Consider the following 14,971-nt stretch of genomic DNA (forward strand, 5'->3'; position numbering starts at 1 on the left):
TGACTCATAACACTCTGCACAACATAGGTCACGTGACTCCCCAAGGGTCATGTGACTCTCCTCACAAAAGTCATGTGACTCCCCCCCCCATAGGTCACATGACTCCCCCATAGGACATGTGACACCCTCAGATAGGTCACATGACTCCCCCAGGTTGCATGAAACTTCCCCATGACATAGGTCACATGACTTCCCAAGGGTAAGGAGATTCCCCTCACAAAGGTCATATGACTCTCCCACTCTAAAATGACCCCGAAACACAGCCTGATGATGGGAAAGTTTAATAAAAAAAGCAAGTTACCAGTTTAACAAGCTGCCTGTCATTAAAGAGGCCTCCAACAGTGATGTCTATCTGAAACAATCCCATGGTCTCCAGGAATAGACCCTTGGGGATGTTAATATTCATCACCGCCTCTCGTGCAACTTTCACGATTAAGCTGTTCTTTGATTCTTCAACAGAAATCTGAAACAGAAAACATTTTGCAACTTCAGAAACAGCAAATTGAAACCTGGTACGCTATTGGACACAGCCCGCTCAACACGGACACAGCCCGCGCAACACGGACACAGCCCGCGCAACACGGGCACAGCCCGCTCAACACGGACACAGCCCGCGCAACACGGACACAGCCCGCGCAACACGGGCACAGCCCGCTCAACACGGACACAGCCCGCTCAACACGGGCACAGCCCGCACAACACGGACACAGCCCGCTCAACACGGACACAGCCCGCGCAACACGGACACAGCCCGCGCAACACGGACACAGCCCGCTCAACACGGACACAGCCCGCTCAACACGGACACAGCCCGCGCAACACGGACACAGCCCGCGCAACACGGACACAGCCCGCTCAACACGGACACAGCCCGCTCAACACGGACACAGCCCGCGCAACACGGACACAGCCCGCGCAACACGGACACAGCCCGCGCAACACGGACACAGCCCGCTCAACACGGACACAGCCCGCGCAACACGGACACAGCCCGCGCAACACGGACACAGCCCGCGCAACACGGACACAGCCCGCTCAACACGGACACAGCCCGCGCAACACGGACACAGCCCGCGCAACACGGACACAGCCCGCTCAACACGGACACAGCCCGCTCAACACGGACACAGCCCGCTCAACACGGACACAGCCCGCTCAACACAGCCTGCGCAACACGCACAGCCCGCGCAACACGGACACAGCCCGCGCAACACGGACACAGCCCGCTCAACACGGACACAGCCCGCGCAACACGGACACAGCCCGCGCAACACGGACACCGCCCACGCAACACGGACACAGCCCGCGCAACACGGACACAGCCCGCTCAACACGGACACAACCCGCGCAACACGGACACAGCCCGCTCAACACGGACACAGCCCGCGCAACACGGACACAGCCCGCGCAACACGGACACAGCCCGCGCAACACGGACACAGCCCGCTCAACACGGACACAGCCCGCGCAACACGGACACAGCCCGCTCAACACGGACACAGCCCGCTCAACACGGACACAGCCCGCTCAACACAGCCTGCGCAACACGCACAGCCCGCGCAACACGGACACAGCCCGCGCAACACGGACACAGCCCGCGCAACACGGACACAGCCCGCACAACACGGACACAGCCCGCTCAACACGGACACAGCCCGCGCAACACGGACACAGCCCGCGCAACACGGACACCGCCCACGCAACACGGACACAGCCCGCGCAACACGGACACAGCCCGCTCAACATGGACACAACCCGCGCAACACGGACACAGCCCGCTCAACACGGACACAGCCCGCGCAACACGGACACAGCCCGCGCAACACGGACACAGCCCGCGCAACACGGACACAGCCCGCGCAACACGGACACAGCCCGCGCAACACGGACACAGCCCGCGCAACACGGACACAGCCCACACAACACAGACACAGCCCACACAACACGGACACAGCCTACACAACATGGACACATCCCGTGCAACACAGCCCACGCAACACGGACACAGCCCGCGCAACACGGACACAGCCCGCGCAACAATTTGCACAAAGCAAGATCCCATGAACAGCAATGTGATAATGACCAGATAATCTGTTTTAGTGATGCTGGTTGAGGGATAAATATTGTCCAGGACACCGGAGAGAACTCCCCTGGTCTTCTTCGAAATAGCGCCATGGGATCTTTTATTTCCACCTGAGAGAGCAGACGTGGCCTCAGTTTAAAATCTCATCCAAAAGACGGCACCTCCGACGGTGCAGCACTCCCTCAGTACTGCCCCTCCGACAGTGCGGCGCTCCCTCAGTACTGCCCCTCCGACAGTGCAGCGCTCCCTCAGTACTGCCCCTCCGAATGTGTGGCGCTCCCTCAGTACTGCCCCTCCGACATTGCGGCGCTCCCTCAGTACTGACCCTCCGACAGTGCGGCGCTCCCTCAGTACTGCCCCTCCGACATTGCGGCGCTCCCTCAGTACTGACCCTCCGACAGTGCGGCGCTCCCTCAGTACTGCCCCTCCGAAAGTGCGGCACTCCCTCAATACTGCCCCTCCGACAGTGCAGCGCTCCCTCAGTACTGCCCCTCCGACAGTGCAGCGCTCCCTCAGTACTGCCCCTCCGACAGTGCAGCGCTCCCTCAGTACTGCCCCTCCGACAGTGCAGCGCTCCCTCAGTACTGCCCCTCCGACAGTGCAGCGCTCCCTCAGTACTGCCCCTCCGACAGTGCAGCGCTCCCTCAGTACTGACCCTCCGACAGTGCGGCGCTCCCTCAGTACTGCCCCTCCGACAGTGCAGCGCTCCCTCAGTACTGCCCCTCCGACAGTGCAGCGCTCCCTCAGTACTGCCCCTCCGACAGTGCAGCGCTCCCTCAGTACTGCCCCTCCGACAGTGCGGCGCTCCCTCAGTACTGCCCCTCCGAAAGTGCGGCACTCCCTCAATACTGCCCCTCCGACAGTGCGGCGCTCCCTCAGTACTGCCCCTCCGACAGTGCAGCGCTCCCTCAGTACTGCCCCTCCGACAGTGCGGCGCTCCCTCAGTACTGCCCCTCCGACAGTGCAGCGCTCCCTCAGTACTGCCCCTCCGACAGTGCAGCGCTCCCTCAGTACTGCCCCTCCGACAGTGCAGCGCTCCCTCAGTACTGCCCCTCCGACAGTGCAGCGCTCCCTCAGTACTGCACTGGAGTGTCAGCCTGGATTCTGTGCTCAAGTCTCTGGAGTGAGACAGTGAACCCTCAACCTTCTGACTCAGAGGCGAGAGTGCTGCCCACTGAGCCACAGCTGACACCCAATAATTGAACACAAAAATATTATTGCGGCCTGGCACTGCTTAAAAGGAGGAAAGCAAATGGTAACGGGTTAGGAACTTACTGTGTGCCACTGGCCGTCGTTTAGGAATGGACCTCCAGTGGTAACTCCTGATGTGACTTCATTGGCATTGCTGTACTGGACCTGAAGCTTCCCATTGTGCAGAGCGAGCATGATCCAGGTGTTGTTTTGCTGGTGTCCGGCTTGGAATATTGTGCCCTCAGTGTCAAACGTTCGAAAGTCAAATTCCACTGAAAACCTGCCCATTAAAAACCCAAGCGATCATTCCACGAGTCTTCTGATTGCACAGACTGCTACGGAACACTGTCCCATTACACTAGAGTCAGCAACGCCAACTCTGGTTGGACGGACTCCTGGCGGTTTCGTCACATGATCTCCCGCCCCCACACTCCCGCCATTGGTCGCCCGACATGTCCGTCCTCACCCTGCCCCACCTTCCCATCGCCCATCAGAAAGTGAACAGCCGCTTCCTTACGCAATCGCATGAGTCGTGACTGTCGGTCACACGGCCTTTTTCCCATCTCCAATATTGTTATAACTAATAAACAGCAATTTGTATTTATGTAGCGCCTTTAACTTAGTAAAATGGCCCAAGATGCTTCACAGGAGCGATTATCAGTCAGAAATTTACCGAGCCATTTGCGGCAATATTAGGGCAGAAAGAAAATACTGCAGATGCTGGAAATCTGAAATAAAAACAGAAAATGCTGGAAATACTCAGCAGGTCAGGCAGCATCTGTGGAGAGAGAAACAGAGTTAACGTTTCAGGTCGATGAGCTTTCGTCAGAACTGGAAAAATCTCTCTTCACAGATGCTGCCTGACCTGCTGAGTATCTCCAGCATTTTCTGTTTTTATTTTCGAAACATTAGGACGGGTGACCAAAAGTATGGCCAAAGAGGGAGGTTTTCAGGATCATCTTAAAGGAGGAGAGAGAGGCGGAGAGGTTTAGGGAGGGAATTCCAGAGCTTAGGGCCCAGCCGGCTGAAGGCACGGCCACCAATGGTGGAGCGATATGCACAAGAGGCCAGAATTGGAGGAGCGCAGAGATCTCGGAGGGTTGTAGGGCTGGAGAAAGTTACAGAGATAGGGAGGGGGCGAGGCCATGGAGGGATTTGAAAACAAGGATGAACATTTTATAAATCGAGGCGTTTTCGGAGCGGGAACCAATGTAGGTCAGCGAGCACGGGGGGTGAGAGGTGAACGGGACTTGGCGTGAGTTAGGACAGGGGGTGATGGGTGAACGGGACTCGGTGTGAGTTAGGACAGGGGGTGATGGGTGAACGGGACTCGGTGCGAGTTAAGACACGGGGTGATGGGTGAACGGGACTCGGTGCGAGTTAGGACAGGGGGTGATGGGTGAATGGGACTGGGTGCGAGTTAGGACAGGGGGTGATGGGTGAACGGGACTTGGCGTGAGTTAGGACAGGGGGTGATGGGTGAACGGGACTCGGGGTGAGTTAGGACAGGGGGTGATGGGTGAAAGGGACTCGGTACGAGTTAGGACAGGGGGTGATGGGTGAACGGGACTCGGTGCGAGTTAGGACAGGGGGTGATGGGTGAACGGGACTCGGTGCGAGTTAGGACAGGGGGAGCTGGGTGAACGGGACTCGGTGTGAGTTAGGACAGGGGGTGATGGGTGAACGGGACTTGGTGTGAGTTAGGACAGGGGGTGATGGGTGAACGGGACTCGGTGTGAGTTAGGACAGGGGGTGATGGGTGAACGGGACTCGGTGCGAGTTAAGACACGGGGTGATGGGTGAACGGGACTCGGTGCGAGTTAGGACAGGGGGTGATGGGTGAACGGGACTTGGTGCGAGTTAGGACAGGGGGTGATGGGTGAACGGGACTTGGCGTGAGTTAGGACAGGGGGTGATGGGTGAACGGGACTCGGTGCGAGTTAGGACAGGGGGTGATGGGTGAAAGGGACTCGGTACGAGTTAGGACAGGGGGTGATGGGTGAACGGACCTCGGTGCGAGTTAGGACAGGGGGTGATGGGTGAACGGGACTCGGTGTGAGTTAGGACAGGGGGTGATGGGTGAACGGGACTCGGTGTGAGTTAGGACAGGGGGTGATGGGTGAACGGGACTCAGTGCGAGTTAGGACAGGGGGAGCTGGGTGAACGGGACTCGGTGCGAGTTAGGACAGGGGGTGATGGGTGAACGGGACTCGGGGTGAGTTAGGACAGGGGGTGATGGGTGAACGGGACTCGGTGCGAGTTAGGACAGGGGGTGATGGGTGAACGGGACTCGGTGTGAGTTAGGACAGGGGGTGATGGGTGAACGGGACTCGGGTGCGAGTTAGGACAGGGGGTGATGGGTGAACGGGACTCGGTGCGAGTTAGGACAGGGGGTGATGGGTGAACGGGACTCGGTGCGAGTTAGGATAGGGGGTGATGGGTGAACGGGACTCGGTGCGAGTTAGGACAGGGGGTGATGGGTGAAGGGGACTCGGTGCGAGTTAGGACAGGGGGTGATGGGTGAACGGGACTCAGTGCGAGTTAGGACAGGGGGTGATGGGTGAACGGGACTCGGTGCGAGTTAGGACAGGGGGTGATGGGTGAACGGGACTCAGTGCGAGTTAGGACAGGGGGTGATGGGTGAACGGGACTCGGTGCGAGTTAGGACAGGGGGTGATGGGTGAACGGGACTCGGTGTGAGTTAGGACAGGGGGTGATGGGTGAACGGGACTCGGTGTGAGTTAGGACAGGGGGTGATGGGTGAACGGGACTCGGTGTGAGTTAGGACACGGGGTGATGGGTGAACGGGACTCGGTGTGAGTTAGGACAGGGGGTGATGGGTGAACGGGACTCGGTGTGAGTTAGGACAGGGGGTGATGGGTGAACGGGACTCAGTGCGAGTTAGGACAGGGGGTGATGGGTGAACGGGACTCGGTGCGAGTTAGGACAGGGGGTGATGGGTGAACGGGACTCGGTGTGAGTTAGGACAGGGGGTGATGGGTGAACGGGACTCGGTGCGAGTTAGGACAGGGGGTGATGGGTGAACGGGACTCGGTGCGAGTTAGGACAGGGGGTGATGGGTGAACGGGACTCGGTGCGAGTTAGGACAGGGGGTGATGGGTGAACGGGACTCGGTGTGAGTTAGGACAGGGGGTGATGGGTGAATGGGACTCGGTGCGAGTTAGGACACGGGGTGATGGGCGATCGGGACTCGGTGCGAGTTAGGACAGGGGGTGATGGGTGAACGGGACTCGGTGTGAGTTAGGACAGGGGGTGATGGGTGAACGGGACTCGGTGCGAGTTAGGACAGGGGGTGATGGGTGAACGGGACTCGGTGCGAGTTAGGACAGGGGGTGATGGGTGAACGGGACTGGGTGCGAGTTAGGACAGGGGGTGATGGGCGATCGGGACTCGGTGTGAGTTAGGACACGGGGTGATGGGTGAATGGGACTCGGTGCGAGTTAGGACAGGGGGTGATGGGTGAACGGGACTCGGTGTGAGTTAGGACAGGGGGTGATGGGTGAACGGGACTTGGTGTGAGTTAGGACAGGGGGTGATGGGTGAACGGGACTCGGTGTGAGTTAGGACAGGGGGTGATGGGTGAACGGGACTGGGTGCGAGTTAGGACAGGGGGTGATGGGTGAACGGGACTCGGTGTGAGTTAGGACACGGGGTGATGGGTGAACGGGACTCGGTGCGAGTTAGGACAGGGGGTGATGGGTGAACGGGACTCGGTGCGAGTTAGGACAGGGGGTGATGGGCGATCGGGACTCGGTGTGAGTTAGGACACGGGGTGATGGGTGAACGGGACTCGGTGCGAGTTAGGACAGGGGGTGATGGGTGAACGGGACTCGGTGTGAGTTAGGACACGGGGTGATGGGTGAACGGGACTTGGTGCGAGTTAGGACACGGGGTGATGGGTGAACGGGACTCGGTGTGAGTTAGGACAGGGGGTGATGGGTGAACGGGACTCGGTGCGAGTTAGGACAGGGGGTGATGGGTGAACGGGACTCGGTGCGAGTTAGGACAGGGGGTGATGGGTGAATGGGACTCGGTGCGAGTTAGGACAGGGGGTGATGGGTGAACGGGACTCGGTGTGAGTTAGGACACAGGGTGATGGGTGAACGGGACTCGGTGCGAGTTAGGACAGGGGGTGATGGGTGAACGGGACTCGGTGCGAGTTAGGACAGGGGGTGATGGGCGATCGGGACTCGGTGTGAGTTAGGACAGGGGGTGATGGGTGAACGGGACTCGGTGCGAGTTAGGACAGGGGGTGATGGGTGAACGGGACTCGGTGTGAGTTAGGACAGGGGGTGATGGGTGAACGGGACTCGGTGCGAGTTAGGACAGGGGGTGATGGGCGATCGGGACTCGGTGTGAGTTAGGACACGGGGTGATGGGTGAACGGGACTCGGTGCGAGTTAGGACAGGGGGTGATGGGTGAACGGGACTCGGTGCGAGTTAGGACAGGGGGTGATGGGTGAACGGGACTCGGTGTGAGTTAGGACAGGGGGAGCTGGGTGAACGGGACTCGGTGTGAGTTAGGACAGGGGGTGATGGGTGAACGGGACTCGGTGCGAGTTAGGACAGGGGGTGATGGGTGAACGGGACTGGGTGCGAGTTAGGACAGGGGGTGATGGGTGAACGGGACTCAGTGCGAGTTAGGACAGGGGGTGATGGGTGAACGGGACTGGGTGCGAGTTAGGACAGGGGGTGATGGGTGAACGGGACTTGGTGTGAGTTAGGACAGGGGGTGATGGGTGAACGGGACTCGGTGTGAGTTAGGACAGGGGGAGCTGGGTGAACGGGACTCGGTGTGAGTTAGGACAGGGGGTGATGGGTGAACGGGACTCGGTGCGAGTTAGGACAGGGGGTGATGGGTGAACGGGACTCGGTGTGAGTTAGGACAGGGGGTGATGGGTGAACGGGACTCGGTGTGAGTTAGGACAGGGGGTGATGGGTGAACGGGACTAGGTGTGAGTTAGGACAGGGGGGTGATGGGTGAACGGGACTCGGTGCGAGTTAGGACAGGGGGTGATGGGTGAACGGGACTCGGTGTGAGTTAGGACAGGGGGTGATGGGTGAACGGGACTCGGTGTGAGTTAGGACAGGGGGTGATGGGTGAAGGGGACTCGGTGCGAGTTAGGACAGGGGGTGATGGGTGAACGGGACTCGGTGCGAGTTAGGACAGGGGGTGATGGGTGAACGGGACTCGGTGTGAGTTAGGACAGGGGGTGATGGGTGAACGGGACTCGGTGTGAGTTAGGACAGGGGGTGATGGGTGAACGGGACTCGGTGCGAGTTAGGACAGGGGGCGATGGGTGAACGGGACTCGGTGCGAGTTAGGACAGGGGGGTGATGGGTGAACGGGACTCGGTGCGAGTTAGGACAGGGGGTGATGGGTGAACGGGACTCGGTGTGAGTTAGGACAGGGGGTGATGGGTGAACGGGACTCGGTGTGAGTTAGGACAGGGGGTGATGGGTGAACGGGACTCGGTGCGAGTTAGGACAGGGGGTGATGGGTGAATGGGACTCGGTGCGAGTTAGGACAGGGGGCGATGGGTGAACGGGACTCGGTGCAAGTTAGGACAGGGGGTGATGGGTGAACGGGACTCGGTGCGAGTTAGGACAGGGGGTGATGGGTGAACGGGACTCGGTGCGAGTTAGGACAGGGGGTGATGGGTGAACGGGACTCGGTGCGAGTTAGGACAGGGGGCGATGGGTGAACGGGACTCGGTGCGAGTTAGGACAGGGGGTGATGGGTGAACGGGACTCGGTGCGAGTTAGGACAGGGGGCGATGGGTGTACGGGACTTGGTGCGAGTTAGGACAGGGGGTGATGGGTGAACGGGACTCGGTGCGAGTTAGGACAGGGGGTGATGGGTGAACGGGACTCAGTGCGAGTTAGGACAGGGGGTGATGGGTGAACGGGACTCGGTGCGAGTTACTGAGATGGATGGATTTAGTTGGGTAAGAGTATCGAGGGGTATGGAGCAAAGGCGGCTGGATGGGATTGAGGTGCAGATCAGCCACGATCTATTTGAATGGCAGAACAGGCTCGAGAGGCTGAATGGCCTCCTCCTGTTCCTCTGTTTAAATCTTGCGTTGAGTTATTCCTCGAGCAGACTAATGAATTGCAAAGAACAAAATAATAAACTGCTGCCAACTCCTCTGGAGTCCTGCCCATTGGGAGCTGGCCCAGAACTGCCAATCGCAGGCAGCTGAGGCTCTGCAAGAACTGTCAGATACTTTGACCGCATCTCATTAGTGAGCCCTGGACTCAGTCCCATCTCCGCCCAGTGAAAGGGCAGCATTCTCACTCCCTGTGAGGTCCCGCATGGGGATTCAAAACAAACTGAGGAAAAACATAGTTTCATAACTATTTCAAAAGACTCAGTCAACGACTTTCCATTTCGAATAAGAAAACAATTTACATACATTTGTGTGTTTTGTAATAAATGTTTAAGTTCTGTTCAAATCTCACACTACCAGGCTTACAAAATTGCAACAAGATTCACTCGACCTTAATGCAGGTAAATTTAGGGGTGATGGGGTGTGCACCCTAATGTAGAGAAAGAAAGAGCCTGGGATTTCACGGCCTCAGGATGTCCCAAAGCGCTTTACAACCGATGTTGTTTTTCCCTGTCACAAACTCTTGGTGCAAAAGAAAGATCGATTGGATCTTTTACGTCCACCTGAGAGAGCAGGCGGGGCCTCGGTTTAACGCCTCATCTGAAAGACGGCACCTCCGACAGTGCAGCGCTCCCTCAGTACTGCCCCTCCGACAGTGCGGCGCTCCCTCAGTACTGCCCCTCCGACAGTGCGGCGCTCCCTCAGTACTGCCCCTCCGACAGTGCGGCGCTCCCTCAGTACTGCCCCTCCGACAGTGCAGCGCTCCCTCAGTACTGCCCCTCCGACAGTGCGGCGCTCCCTCAGTACTGCCCCTCTGACAGTGCGGCGCTCCCTCAGTACTGCCCCTCCGACAGTGCGGCGCTCCCTCAGTACTGCCCCTCCGACAGTGCGGCGCTCCCTCAGTACTGACCCTCCGACAGTGCGGCGCTCCCTCAGTACTGCACCTCCGACAGTGCAGCGCTCCCTCAGTACTGCACTGGGAGTATCAGCCTGGTGCTCGAGTCTCTGGAGTGAGACTTGAACCCACAACCTTCTGACTCAGAGGTGAGTGTCCTGCCCACTGAGCCGGAGCTGACAGCTTCCGGCAACACCGCCTGCAGAGGGCTTTAAAATTCTCCCATCCAAAGAAATGTTAGGAGCAGGAGGAGGCCATTCAGCCCCTCGAGCCTTTCAGCCATTCAGTTAAATCACCTCAACTCCATCTGCCTGCCTTTGCTCCACATCCCTCAATACCTTACATGTCAGCCGTGGTTCAGTGGGTCGCTCTCTCCCCTCTGAGTCAGAAGGTTGTGGGTTCAAATCCCACTCCCGAGACTTGAGCACCAAAATCCATGTTGACACTCCAGTGCAGTGCTGAGGGAGCGCTGCACTGTCGGAGGGGCAGTACTGAGGGAGCGCCGCACTGTCGGAGGGGCAGTACTGAGGGAGCGCCGCACTGTCGGAGGGGCAGTACTGAGGGAGCGCCGCACTGTCGGAGGGGCAGTACTGAGGGAGCGCCGCACTGTCGGAGGGGCAGTACTGAGGGAGCGCCGCACTGTCGGAGGGGCAGTACTGAGGGAGCGCCGCACTGTCGGAGGGGCAGTACTGAGGGAGCGCCGCACTGCCGGAGGGGCAGTACTGAGGGAGCGCCGCACTGTCGGAGGGGCAGTACTGAGGGAGCGCCGCACTGTCGGAGGGGCAGTACTGAGGGAGCGCCGCACTGTCGGAGGGGCAGTACTGAGGGAGCGCCGCACTGTCGGAGGGTCAGTACTGAGGGAGCGCCGCACTGTCGGAGGGGCAGTACTGAGGGAGCGCAGCACTGTCGGAGGGTCAGTACTGAGGGAGCGCCTCACTGTCGGAGGGGCAGTACTGAGGGAGCGCCGCACTGTCGGAGGGGCAGTACTGAGGGAGCGCCGCACTGTCGGAGGGGCAGTACTGAGGGAGCGCCACACTGTCGGAGGGGCAGTACTGAGGGAGCGCCGCACTGTCGGAGGGGCAGTACTGAGGGAGCGCCGCACTGTCGGAGGGGCAGTACTGAGGGAGACAACACTGTCGGAGGGGCAGTACTGAGGGAGCGCCGCACTGTCGGAGGGGCAGTACTGAGGGAGCGCCGCACTGTCGGAGGGGCAGTACTGAGGGAGCGCCGCACTGTCGGAGGGTCAGTACCGAGGGAGCGCCGCACTGTCGGAGAGGCAGTACTGAGGGAGTGCTGCACTGTCGGAGGGGCAGTACTGAGGGAGTGCTGCACTGTCGGAGGAGCAGTACTGAGGGAGAGCTGCACTGTCGGAGGGGCAGTACTGAGGGAGTGCTGCACTGTCGGAGGGGCAGTACTGAGGGAGCGCTGCACTGTCGGAGGGGCAGTACTGAGGGAGCGCCGCACTGTCGGAGGGGCAGTACTGAGGGAGTGCCGCACTGTCGGAGGTGCCGTCTTTTGCATGAGATGTTAAACCGAGGCCCCGTCTGCCCTCTCAGGTGGATGTAAACGATCCCTTGGCACTATTTTGAAGAAGAGCAGGGGAGTTCTCCCTGGTGTCCTGACCAATATTTATCCCTCAACCAACATCACTAAAACAGATTATCTGGCCAATATCACATTGCTGTTTGTGGGAGCTTGCTGTGCGCAAATTGGCTGCCGCGTTTCCCACAGTACAACAGTGTCTACACTTCAAAAAGTACTTCATTGGCTGTAAAGCGCTTTGAGACGTCCGGTGGTCGTGAAAGGTGCTGTAAAAATGCAAGCCTTTCTTTTTTACCCTTACCTAACAAAAATCTATCGATCTCAGTCTTGAAAGCTCCAATTGACTCCCAGCATCAACAGTTTTATTTTGAAGGGGGGGGGCGGGGGCGGGGGGGAGTTCCAGATTTCCACCAGCCTTTGTGTGAAGAAGTGTTTCCTGATTTCTCTCCTGAACAGCCTGACTCTAACTTTAAGACTGTGCCCCCTTGTTCTGGGCTCCCCCCACCAGCAGAATCTCCAGTTTAACAAGGTCTCACCTGGTTTGTTGTTTCCTTTTGAAGTTAAAACGCATCACAGGAATCCCTTTGAAGAATCTTCCCAGATATAGCGAGCCTTGGTTTTTCATCATGTCCAGTGACACGCAAGGCAAAATAGGCTGAAACACGGAGACAGCAGGTTGATGCTTTACATTAAAGAAAAAGTCTCACAGCAACATTTATAAAATAGCAGATATTTTAAATCATCTATATTTTGGCAAAATATCACAGAATCTGCGTGTTCCGATAGACAGTTCCCTGCAGTTGTTCCTGTAACCTCAATCCTATGACACAAACCACCTCCTCTTTGCACCATTACAGGCTGCTTACTGTTGAGTAAATATTAAGAATCTTTCTCCCTCCACAGAGCGTCACCTCTCAAAGGCGCATGGATATCAATGGTCCCACGCTCCCGTGACCCCTGAACTGCGCCCCCGTGACCCCTCCCCCCCAACCCACGCACCCGTCTGGCTGTCCAAACTATGCTGCCGTGCTGTCGAGCTTCTTGAGTGTTGTTGGAGCTGCACTCATCCAGGCAAGTGGAGAGTATTCCATCACACTCCTGACTTGTGCCTTGTAGATGGTGGAAAGGCTTTGGGGAGTCAGGAGGTGAGACACTCGCCGCAGAATACCCAGACTCTGACCTGCTCTTGTAACCACAGTATTTAGGTGGATGATCCAGTTCCGTTTCTGATCAATGGTGACCCCCAGGATGTTGATGGCGGGGGAATCTGTGACGGTAATGCTGTTGAATATCAAGGGGAGGTGGTTTGACTCTCTCTTGTTGGAGATAGTCATTGCCTGGCACTTGTGCGGCGCGAATGTTACCGACCACTTATCAGCCCAAGCCTGAACGCTGTCCATGTCTTGCTGTATGCGGGCGCAACATGATTCATTCTCTGAGGAATCGCAAATGGAGCTGAAGATTGCTAAAATACACTGATTAAATATCGACCACAAATCATGGCATCAGATGGTCCCATTCACCTTTACTGCCCTCAAGGAGACAGAAAGCAAACACAGGTGCAAGGACCTTACCGTACAATTCAGTAAGTCTGCCGCCAGCTTTAACTCTCTCTTTCCATCACAGTAGCAGGTGTAGTGGCCAGGAGTGTTCACACATCCTTCCGCACAGATACTCTCTTCACATTCATCTACATCTGAGCGACAGATTTAATGTTATTTAAGAAAGGTCACAAAATTTAAAAATACCCACAATCAGCCTAGCGTCTTTTAAATTTAAAAGAAAGACTTGCATTTCTATAGCGCCTTTCACGACCACCGGACGTCCCAAAGTGCTTCACAGCCAATGAAGTACTTTTAGAGTGTAGTCACTGTTGTAATGTGGGAAACACGGCCGCCGATTGTAACACAGCAAGATCCCACAATGAGCAATGTGATAATGACCAGATAATCCATTTTAGTGATGTTGATTGAGGGATAAACATTGGCCCCAGGACATCAGGGAGAACTCACCTGCTCTTCTTCAAAATAGTGCCGTTGGATCTTTTACATCCACCTGAGAGCGCAGACGGGGCCTCAGCTTAACGTCTTATCCGAAAGACGGCACCTCCGACAGTGCAGCGCTCCCTCAGTACTGTCCCTCCGACAGTGCAGCGCTCCCTCAGTACTGCCCCTCTGACAGTGTGGCGATCCTTCAGTACTGCTCATCCAACAGTGCAGCGCTCCCTCAGTACTGGTCCTCTGACAGTGCAGCACTCCCTCAGTACTGACCCTCTGACAGTGCAGCACTCCCTCAGTACTGCCCCTCCGACAGTGCAGCGATCCCTCAGCACTGCACCTCCGACAGTGCAGCGCTCCCCTCAGTACTGCCCCTCCGACAGTGCAGCGCTCCCTCAGTACTGCCCCTCTGACAGTGCAGCGCTCCCTCTGTACTGCCCCTCCGACAGTGCAGCGATCCTTCAGTACTGCTCCTCCGACAGTGCAGCGCTCCCTCAGTACTGATCCTCTGACAGTGCAGCACTCCCTCAGTATAGCCCCTCCAACATTGCAGCGCTCCCTCAGTACCGCCCCCTCCGACAGTGCAGCGATCCTTCAGTACTGCTCCTCCGACAGTGCAGCACTCCCTCAGTACTGATCCTCTGACAGTGCAGCACTCCCTCAGTACTGATCCTCTGACAGTGCAGCACTCCCTCAGTACAGCCCCGCCAACATTGCAGCGCTCCCTCAGTACTGCCCCTCCGACAGTGCAGCACTCCCTCAGTACTGCCCCTCCGACAGTGCAGCACTCTCTCAGTACTGCCCCTCCGACAGTGCAGCGCTCCCTCAGTACTGCCCCTCCGACAGTGCAGCACTCCCTCAGTACTGCCCCTCCGACAGTGCAGCACTCTCTCAGTACTGCCCCTCCGACAGTGCAGCGCTCCCTCAGTACTGCCCCTCCGACAGTGCAACACTCCCTCAGTACGGCCCCTCTGACAGTGCAGCACTCCCTCAGTACTGCCCCTCCGACAGTGCAACACTCCCTCAGTACTGCCCCTCCGACAGTGCGGTGCTCCCTCAGTACTGCCCCTCCGACAGTGCGGCACTCCCTCAGTACTGCCCCTCCGACAGTGCAGCGCTCCCTCTGTACTGC

The 14,971-nt window shown here is 58.0% G+C and overlaps 1 protein-coding gene across 1 annotated transcript in view; it reads right to left on the minus strand.

Moving 5' to 3' along the window:
• LOC147111400 (growth arrest-specific protein 6-like) overlaps positions 1-14,971 on the minus strand; it is a 73,768-nt gene that overhangs the window by 13,013 nt on the left and 45,784 nt on the right. The window contains exons 8-11 of the mRNA XM_085998361.1: positions 13,417-13,538; positions 12,379-12,497; positions 3,359-3,554; positions 302-463 (exon numbers count right to left, since the gene is read on the minus strand). Of these exons, the coding sequence (XP_085854487.1) occupies positions 302-463; positions 3,359-3,554; positions 12,379-12,497; positions 13,417-13,538 (599 nt within the window). The remainder of the gene's footprint in view (positions 1-301; positions 464-3,358; positions 3,555-12,378; positions 12,498-13,416; positions 13,539-14,971) is intronic.

This window comes from Somniosus microcephalus, chromosome 10 (assembly GCF_052327205.1).
Source record: "Somniosus microcephalus isolate GS21.2 chromosome 10, FLI_Smic_1.0, whole genome shotgun sequence".
In the NCBI taxonomy this organism is placed as follows: Eukaryota; Metazoa; Chordata; class Chondrichthyes; order Squaliformes; family Somniosidae; genus Somniosus; species Somniosus microcephalus.